General features: G+C 36.6%; 1 protein-coding gene across 1 annotated transcript; it reads left to right on the plus strand.

The window, feature by feature from the left end:
• The first annotated feature begins 1,551 nt into the window (after positions 1-1,551).
• RGS13 (regulator of G-protein signaling 13) lies at positions 1,552-7,885 on the plus strand. Its single transcript, XM_014943454.1, has 4 exons — positions 1,552-1,628; positions 4,236-4,297; positions 4,972-5,138; positions 7,355-7,885. Exons 1-4 carry the CDS (start codon positions 1,552-1,554, stop codon positions 7,550-7,552), a joined length of 504 nt encoding a protein of 167 aa, XP_014798940.1. The 3' UTR covers positions 7,553-7,885.
• Positions 7,886-10,201: the final 2,316 nt, after the last annotated feature.

Genomic DNA, 10,201 nt, shown 5'->3' on the forward strand with positions numbered 1-10,201 from the left:
CAATAACATTTCCTTATACAAATGTGACTTCGTGCAGCAAGCACCTGAAGAAAAAAAAATTACTGATTGACACTGAATTTAGACAGAAGTGGCTGATCTAGATTACTGAATATTGCTTTATCTAATGTTTCTTGAGCTTTTCTGTGTAGTAGGCAACCCCTATTAGCCTGTTCAGGTTTCAAAAAAGCCACAAAGGCTTTATTTTGTTTATATTTCAATGAGTAGAAGATTAATGATTGCAACACAAACCCACCCAAAATAGAGGGTATTGGGTAAAATAGTCCAAAATAAGGTGATAAGCGATAACCATATGCCAAATTTAAATACATAACTTTATCCTAAATATGGAATATTGCGTAGTTTTTAAAGATTGTTTTTAGGCAGAGGGCGAGATGGGTAAATACTAGTGAAATGAAGAGGGAAGTGCAGAGGAAATCATAGATAAACCAAACAGAATGTAGTTCAGAGAATTCCACAAAAGTATGAAATGGGTGATGGCCACTGGCAACCCTACAGGGCTGCAGGGAGCGTAAGTGGCAGGAGTTGCAGAATAGCAGGCAGGCAGAGTTATGAAGTTTCTATATCCTGGAGGAAATTCACTAAGACTCTTGCATAATGTAGAATTGGATATAGAAGTCAGGAAAACAAGGAAAAATAAGACTAAGGGTAAATGGATGCATTTCACAGGTTCAGAATGCTGGGAGATACAGCCTTGTTTTGTGTTTTATTGTGTGTTTCAGTTTGAAAGAATAATTGGTTGTAGGAATAGTACGTGCCAGTCAAACCCAAGCCTGTAAAAAAGAGTGAGTTTTAATAAATAATGTATAAGACTATTGTTTTGATTTCAGACAGATCTATACGAACGTACCCACTGTTCCATGTAAAATTTGGAAATAATTTGGCATTTCTTGAAACCCAAGTGGCAATAAATAAATATCCTTCAGGTCACCAGGTTTATTTTTTTTAAATTTTGGGGTTTAGACAAACATTCTTGACTGCCTCATTCCTAACAAAAAATTATACCCTTTCTTATAGATACCATCTCTACACAAAAGCAAGCTTAATACTAATTTTTATTGACTTTGAGGTATTTGCTGGACAAATATCAATGCTAATCTCAGACACTTAAGTTACTCAGCATTGTCAAGTTTACACTGAGCTCTCATCCCCGATCCAGGTCACACTGAACTTCCAGGGAAAAAGATTCATGGTTTCCTTCTGCTTTGGGTCAGGCTCAAACTTGTAATCTCTTTTCCCAATTGAAGCAGCAAAGAGGGAGAATTATTAACACTTCTGTTTTTCCCCAAGAGGTATCCATTGGGTTGCTTGATATATATATATATTTTTTTTTTTTTTTTTTTTTTTTTTAAGTTCTTGCATGTTACAAAAATGTATTTTGGTCTAGTACTTCAGGCATGACTCATAAAGATTAGATGCATAAAATAAGAATCCTGATAGAACTATTAGCACTGTTATATGGAGACTGAATTATAAGTGAAATTTGAAATAGCCAGAACTGAGCACAGCAGGTTTAAAACTTACTTCTTTTCCATGTTTAGGAGAATGAGCCCAAACACTTGCTGGCTTTGCAAGATATGCAGAGCAGAAGAAAATGGGATCAGTTCTAAGTAAGTAAAAATAGGATTCTTGTTTTCTGCAGTACATGCGACTGAGTACAAGAGACAAAAATACCAAAATTCACAGTGGAAGTTTTCATTGCAAGCTTAAAATCATGCAAAAGAGTGCAACATCTTCACAACTGCCCCAGCTGACCACCTTCACGTAGCCAATTCCTTTACAGTACGTGAAGCATAAGCTGTCATTTCTCTAGCGGAAGGAGGGTATTTCCCAGCGCAAACTTCTTTATATTACCTAGGCATAGGCCTAAACTAATGCCTGAATTAAGTCCAGATTTGGACCTGTGAAGAATTTGTAAACCCAATGTTTTTGGCTCAATCCTTTAAAAGAATTGAGGCTGTTGGTGAAAGTTGCATACACATGTGATGGATAAGGGACATGGCCAAGAGCCTCCTGCAAGTCCTCAGCTACCACCAACCTCAGTGGAGGCCAACCACAGCTAGAACTTTGGTCAGCATATTGCATCAGGAACATGAAATGCTTCCCTCCAACATTCCTGCCAACTGGTATCAGACCATACATGGTATTCATTTATTGATTAGAGAAAAATGTGTCCTTCATAGTAATACTGAGGTGTGTCTAATGACACCTGAAACTGCCATTTGGATGAGGTGAAGTGTCAGAAATCCAGAAAGCATTTCCAAAAGTGCATCCTGGTCAAGGACTTCTCTCCCACACAGTAGTGGCCAGGGAAACCCCTCCAACAAGATGCTACAACAACGTTTTTCAATTTAAACTTTGGAGTCCTAGCTATAAAGCCTTACTTTTGGAGAATATTCAGGTTTTTTTGGTGTAATATATGTTCCTCAGAAAATTCAATCACGTTGTATATTAGTGCAGCAAGAAGTTTGCTGTCAGCACAACAGCTATGAAAGTGGCATTCATACAGATCTTAATAACCCATCTTCACATTTCCCTTACTGCCTTTCATATTTTCCTGATTTTAAAAGGCAAGAAAGGAGGCAAAAGGTTTTCCTCTGTGTCAGCTGCCTCATCAGGCACAATTCATTCTGCTTCACATATTAATGCTAAAGATAAATGATCAGAAATGGAAATAAGATGGCCCTACTGATGATGCTCAGTGACACAGACAAGATTGTCACTCATTCTATATACAAGCGCTGTTGCTGACAGTGGTGAAAAACTGACTGCGTCAGTAACAGTGAATATGACTCAGAAGCAGCTCTTAAAGAAAAAAAGCATTCAAAGGACTAGAGATTCTCTTTCCTGGAACCACATGCTTCATGAGTTCATACAGAGAAGAGGCCAGTAGCTCATGAAAGAGCTCATGAAAGAGGGGCGGAGAACGTGTCTTTTACTGGCAAGAGTTCCTAGAGGGTTATTTACTGATAGTGGTAAAATTTCCATTACTATATATTCGCCTGATCATGTTAGACTGATCAGGAAAGCCTGACAAAATAATCAGTGTCACAGCATGTACTCTTTCAGAGCAAGAGAGAATTTTATCAAGTTTAAAAATAGAGGGGTGATCAGTAATTAAAAAGATACAAAGTTCCTAACGGCTGGTGTGCAACAGAAATCTATGAAGCATCATGCACCACTTGTACAAAGACAATTTTGCATCTAATTTGAATTTTAAAAAAAAAAAGTTGTTATATTAAGTAGCTGTTGTCAAAATTGTAGCTCCTATGGAAACAAAATACTCAATGAGAAGGATCTCCTCCCAAGTTTGGCTGACACATAATGGAAAGCACCCACTAGAATATATCCCCTATGTTTTCTTCTACTACATAAGCATTTGTTCCAAGTTACCAGCATTGATGTCCTGTAACTGCAAAGCTTAACAATCGGTTGGTATAAATGGAGCTACATCCACTTAAATGGAGCTATTGGCCCTCAAACATTTGTTTTTTCTTAAATTGTTTAGTCTCTCAGCTCACTACTTCCATACTCTTTCCCAGAATCAGGCAAGAGACTCTTAGAAACTTATGACATTATTGCTTACGAATAGCACACAGAGAAAAATCTGATTTTAGTCACCTACAAGAACTGTCTAGATTATTACTAATGTATCATTCTGCACTGTAAACACTGGAGAGAGATGGAAGCCCCTTACAGCTACAACTGTATTAATCTTTCAGTATTTACCTCATGTTCAGAGCTTATATTCAGCTCTCCGTTGATAAATCAACTTGGATGTTAAAAGCCTTTAAATATTACAATAAGATCTTGAGCCTTACAAAATATAAACATCAACATTTCATAAGCTATATAATGATTCCCATCCCAAAGAAGTTGCTGTCTAGAAAGCTATTACTTTCCTTGTGCTTCTCCTAAGCACAATTTAAATAAATGAATGCCATTTCCAAAGGAATTACACACTTCCCTCTCAAGAGGTTACCATGTTTGTTACACAAAGAAGAATATTTACTTCAGCATAATAAGCAGAAGATGTAGGACACACAGTAAAACCTTTTTAAATGCAAGTTTCGTATAGCTCTTCTTTAAGTTAGGGGACAGATTTTCAATAATGTAATTTCATTTAATTTTTTCTGATTTGAACCACAGCTAATCCTACAATAATCTCCTCCTGGTTTTGTGTGGGTTTTTGTTTGTTTGTTTGTTTGTTTCCAAAGAGTTTCTTTGGAGGAGGTGCTACAATGGTCCCACTCTTTTGAAAAGCTGATAACAAGTAAATGTAAGTAATTTTATATTTGTATCCCAGATAGATTACTGAAAAAAGTTCCCATGAAGAAAAATCAATAAAGTCATGAAGTATAACACATGTATAACATGTAAAGTATAACACTTTACCAAGATCCCACTGATAGGAGCTGTTGAACTCCATTGCCAGGTGTTTCAAAGATGTCCTCAGGTGTAGAACTACTTACTTGCTGAACAGAGTATTCTTTTAACTGTTTTACTTCATTCAATTACATCAGTTTTCACCAAAATTCATACACCAAGGTGGTCTTATTTTTGTACTCAGATCATGATTATTTGATAATACTTAGATATCTTGTGTACAAAACTAGAACTGGAATTTAAAAAAATACTTGTCAGTCTTTGGATATGTTTGAGATATGTCAGAGACCAGGAAGAACAGTTTTCAGTGCTCTGTCCCTGCAGAGTGAAATGCCACTGAGGTAAAGGGAGCTCTGCACCTGCAGGAGAATACGGTGTTGAAGTGTAGGGCTCCAGGGTGAGTCAGTGTGTTTAATTCCCCACTTTGATATAATCTAATAAGAATATTTATAGGTGTACCATCAAGAATTATACTGCCTTGTAACTGTCCCTATTGTCTTTAAAGTACTCCAAAGGTAATGCATATTTACATGGTATATATAAAATTGGCTTCTGAAATATTTACAGATGGGCCTATGATCTACAAGATCTACTTGAAGACAGAGCACAGTGATGAAAACATAGAATTCTGGCTTGCTTGTGAAGCTTATAAGAAGATCACATCACAGAGGAAAAGGATTTCCATGGCCAGGAAGCTTTTTGCAAGTTACATTCAACCCGATGCTCCCAATGAGGTGACATACAATAACATAAGCTCTTTATTTCCTCTAATAGAAATGTGTGATGTGTAGTGGTAGCTAACAAAAGCAACAAAGCAGCTCTTCTATTAAAGGGAGTGAAAACTGTTGCTATTTATCCTCCCCAAACTCTTTTGCACCCAGAACTTTAATACCTGCCCTCACATCTCTTTTATTGGCAAATCTTTCAACTATCTGCCAAGGATACAAGACAAAGGCACAACTGTATTAAGAACCAAGTTCTCGGGTCTGTTCTATTCATTTTAGGATCTGAATCAGAGGCCATTGAGATCACTGGAAACACATTTTGAATTATGCCATTGCTACATGCATTACTCTGGTCTTTCCAAGTGCAAATATAAACCAAAAACAAAAAACACTCTCTAACCAGTGCTATACCACTTGAAAAATGGGCTAAAAGAAAGGTTCCAAGATAGATTAAACAGGACATTTGTACGTAAAATATTTGAGAGCGATTTTTTTTTCCCCCTCAATAAGCGGCTATGCAAAAAAAAAAAGAGTCATTCCTGCTCAGCCAGTCATGCTCTATGACCTTTAACTATCCCTGATTATTACTCTGCTTGCAAAAATAAGCTAGTACTGGCTTTTACTGCTGCTGCCTCTGTCAGACGGACATAACTGAAAAATTGGGCTAGATTATTTTCTGATTTATGCATAACAATAAAATCATTATAGAATCTCAAAATGCAGCCTCCCTGTTGACACTGACAGGCAAGCCAAAACCAACTCAGCTGGATTCCCAAATGTTGGCAAAGAGCAGTTGCTGCTTTAAATGACTAAACCACTCCCACTAATCCAAAGCTTGAGGAAATTTGAAATTTGGTTTTAAATGCCAATTGGAAAGACAATGCATTTTTCAGTCTTTTTCTGATTTATTATATTTTTAGCATGTGCAGCTATAGGAAACTCAGCAAGACATCTGCATTTCCAAAAGAGAAACGTCAGTATTGCCAACCACAAATTCATTAATCAAAAGGGCTTAAATCAGGACGGTTAAAAACAGGCTGTGTAATTTTTTTCTAAAATATTATGTATTTGAATCTTGCTATTAGTTTCTAGGTCTCCAGGACACATTGATTTCACATTTTCTTGATACTCACTATTAACACAAGAACTAGGTACCACGCTAAAAAGATAGATGTTCATGAACAGTTCACATTCAAATTTCAGCAGCATTAAAAAGGTGCAACTCAAATGACTCCTCTGGAAGGGCAAGATCCCAACACATAAAGACATCAGTACTAACTTCACATCTTTAGAGCTCTCAACACTAACAGTCAAAGACAAGCTGATAAAAAGCAATGTAATTCTTCATGAGCTAATAGATTATCAAAAGTTCCCATTTTATCTGGAATATTTTCTTATCACTAGGCCTTCAACTTATATACTACAAACCCTGGACTGCAGAAGAAGAGCTCTAGGAATCAGAACTTTTTCCTAAATAAGGGTGATATATGGACTCAGTTTTATCTCATCTCAGAGATCATAATAATTTTAGCAATTGTTTTTCACCTTTACAGTCTACCTCCAGCCACCTGGACTCATTAGAAATCAGAAGACAGGCTTCCTTTTCTGGGATCTAATTGTAGCTCTAGGAACACATCTTAGCAAAAGAAATGTTTCACTGCAGCTGCGCCATGCAAACCACGTCCCCAGGACTTCTTTCTCTGCTTAAATTGTACGCATGTCCTTATTCTTTTTAGAAGTGAAGAGTAAATCAAACATATACCACTTAACCTCCCTAAGATTGAAGTCTTGGGCCGATACTCTACGTATGGGCCCAGCAGTAGTGACTTTACCACTGCTCTACTGCTTTTGACCTCTACTGATTACAGTTGTTAGGAATAAACTGGCTTTTCCATGAAGGATGTTGTGCAGACTGGGAAATTCAGACATCTCCCAGTCTTCCAGGCTTCTTGTCCCCAGGGCAGCAAGCTCCTATCACTAACATATGTCTTACTAAATCAAACACCAAAAAAAGAGCAAATTGGTCAACTAATAAGATGGGGTTTTCTGGTATTACAAGAAGAAATCCACTCTACTAGAATAAATGTTTTTGCTTAGGTGCTGAGTTTAGATTAGACGGTATATAAAAAGATATAAATAAGAGGCATTTGGTACAGGTCCCCAAATTCAGTCTTCCTGACCCTTTCTTTGCAGCAGTACTTCAGTAACATTGTTTTCTGTTCCAGATTAACATTGATAGTCCTGCAAGGAAAGCAATTATAAGGAACATGCAAGAGCCCACAGAGTCCTGTTTTGATGAAGCACAGAGAATAATTTACATGCACATGGAAAGAGATTCTTATCCACGATTTCTTGAATCAACGTTCTACCAGAAACTCAAACACAGCCTTCAAACTAAAAGCAATAATTCAGATAAAGGTTGAAAATTTAGAAAGGTTTCTTCTGGCATGGAAGTGTTTAAGATTTAATGTAGACTGGAGAAATCAGGCAGTAGACAAATATTATTACCAATCTGCTAAATTGTGCTGTTGATATTAGAATTGATGAGGCACTATCTTCCCCCTTCTCTTTTCTTTTCCCCATGGAAGACTTCTGTTTTTTTTTTCCTGTCCCCTCAATAAAACCCTAAAAACTAGTGAAAACTAGGTATGAAAAAGTTTCAGCCAAAAGTGATAGCCTAAGATTCTAGTCTTTGATTGATATTTGACAACTCTAAGAACATGTTTTCAGTATGCTTGAGAGATCTGAAATAAGACAGTTCCGCTGCTAGGAAATAAATGTTTATTTGGCTATACATAACAGAAGAAAAATATCTGCATTGCTGCATTTACTTTTTCTGTTATTTTATTCTTATAGTCTTTCAAAGTAAAAGATAAATTATGAAGTATAGCTGTTTGCTTAATCTTAAACTATGAAGTGTAGTGTTCATATGGTGTAGGGTTGATTTTATGCTGAATTATGATGTACAATATATGCTATAAAGGTACTTGGTCTACAGTATGCTATAATACTACCACTGTTTCCTGAATTTATCTCCAATGATAAAACTTTTTTTTTTCCTGGGTATGGGCACACAAATACTTTGCTTTCTCTGCGCAGACACCCTAATAACTAAATACAAACAGACCTGACATTTGAACATCATACTGTAACACAAATAGGTCTCTTTCTCTCGTTCATAAACTGTAAAAGACAATTGTTGATTCATTGAATTATTGAAGCACTCTGGTTCACATGCAAAAACCAATCTGACTTCTCGAACCTCATTGAAATTGGAATCTCAATTCTTTCAGTAAACTTCAGCAGAGACACTAAAAGCCATAGGAAATCGGGGATCCTTGTAGCATCCCCTCGATCTGTACTGTTCCAAGGAATACAAAGAACAAGTAATTCCAACAGCAGCCCCATAAACCCAAATAGCCTCACACTGATCCTCTGGGATGATTTCACAGGACAAATGAAGTATTTATTCTCTTGGATACATTTATTTCACTGATGTTACTTCAATCATGTAGTCAGTTCATGCTTTTTAACAGCTTCAAGCTTTCATTTGGCCTGCCTAGTTCAAAAAGGCAACTTTTGTGGGAATGTAATAAATCATTGTCTCACCTCTGTTGGGAATGCCTAGTCTTTCTATGGGAGGCTCACAGCAGTTCATTGTGCCATTTAACTACAGTAAGTTTTTGTTTTCACTGAGAACATCCTTTATTTTTTCAGTGTGAATGTCTAAGCCTTTTCCTTACAGGGCAAGCATGAAAACAGAAACCAGTGCAGACAGTGAACAAGCAACTGGATTTCACTTTTATGGCATCTATCTTGTAATGAGGAGAAGCTATAGGTGTTGTGTTTGTTTTTTTTTTTTTTTAAGATGTTCCTCTTTCCACTGTAATATTATATGTGAATATGTTTTAAGATAGAGTTTCAATCCCTCCTAAAAAAAAAATAAAAATCATTGCTTAGGGCCTCTGAGCAGTGGATTATTGTGGTGCACAATATAGGTTACATTTGGCAAGATGGACATTGATTTATTGATGGCAGTATGTTTATCAACAGCTACCAAATGCATAATATGTCAGGCTTTATATGAAATTATATTGGTAAATTGTTACTATGTGTGTGTGCTCTAATGATAACATGTGAACTATAGTATATTATAAGTGATCGTGTTGTAACTTATCATCAATTATTTAAGACTCCACAAATTCTTTTTTTTCCCCCCCCATGATTTTTATGAAATTCTCAAGGTAGAATTTATGTATATGTCTAGAGCAGAATACAAAGCAAGTATAAGCATAATCTATACTAGTACAGAAAGTTTTAAGGTAACTTCAGCATTGTAAGAAAAGAGATTATTAGGAGGTAATCCTTTCCTTTTGCACTGACTCGGTATAAAAGGATTATCATACAGATGTGTGAATATTCAGCTCATGAAGCCACCCACAGCAAGCAAGGACTCCATGAGAAATCCAGCTAGGAATAGTATAGCTTTTGCTGCTAACTGCTGATGTGTGTACAGCCCATCAGACTTTGGCTCAATCGATTCTACAGATGTCACAGCTTCGCAGCAAAGAAAAACTGTAGGAACTATTAAAAAGCAATTCCTGCAGGGAAGCAGATCTGTGACAAAAGCCAGGCTGAGCAGAGGAAAAAACTAATAAACAAGGGACTAGACTGTGAAAAGCTTTCCCATTTGTGTTAGGATTAGAAATTCAGAAGAGCTAGATATTGGTCTCTGAGTGGAAGAGGTTTGTAACGACCAAGGATAATACTTTTCCATATCCAAACAGGCTTAGCATGCAGTGTGCTGAAGGGGTTACACAAAGAGGCTGGTCAGGTAGTGTGATGATCCTTTCTCCCTGCAGAAAGGGGATTATCACAAAGGACAAACAAAAAATCAACTCAGAGAATGCTCAGAGAAATCAGAGGGGAATTCACTTATTTTTATGTCATGAAATGTTTAGCATTTATTTTACTAACAGGACACGAGTCTAGCAACACTTACTGCTGGAGGACTTAACTTTATAAACCTTATATTTCCTTCTAGAAATAACTAGGGTTTGTTTTTTTTTTTT

This window comes from Calidris pugnax, unplaced genomic scaffold (genome assembly GCF_001431845.1).
Source record: "Calidris pugnax isolate Ruff unplaced genomic scaffold, ASM143184v1 scaffold63, whole genome shotgun sequence".
Taxonomy (NCBI): Eukaryota; Metazoa; Chordata; class Aves; order Charadriiformes; family Scolopacidae; genus Calidris; species Calidris pugnax.

Coding starts and splice junctions, on each gene's coding strand:
- RGS13 (XM_014943454.1), top strand. CDS start 1,552: ATGTTTAGGAGAATGAGCCCAAACACTTGCTGGCTTTGCAAGATATGC. Junction 1,629..4,235: donor GAAAATGGGATCAGTTCTAA/GTAAGTAAAAAT, acceptor TTGTTTCCAAAG/AGTTTCTTTGGAGGAGGTGC. Junction 4,298..4,971: donor AAAGCTGATAACAAGTAAAT/GTAAGTAATTTT, acceptor AAATATTTACAG/ATGGGCCTATGATCTACAAG.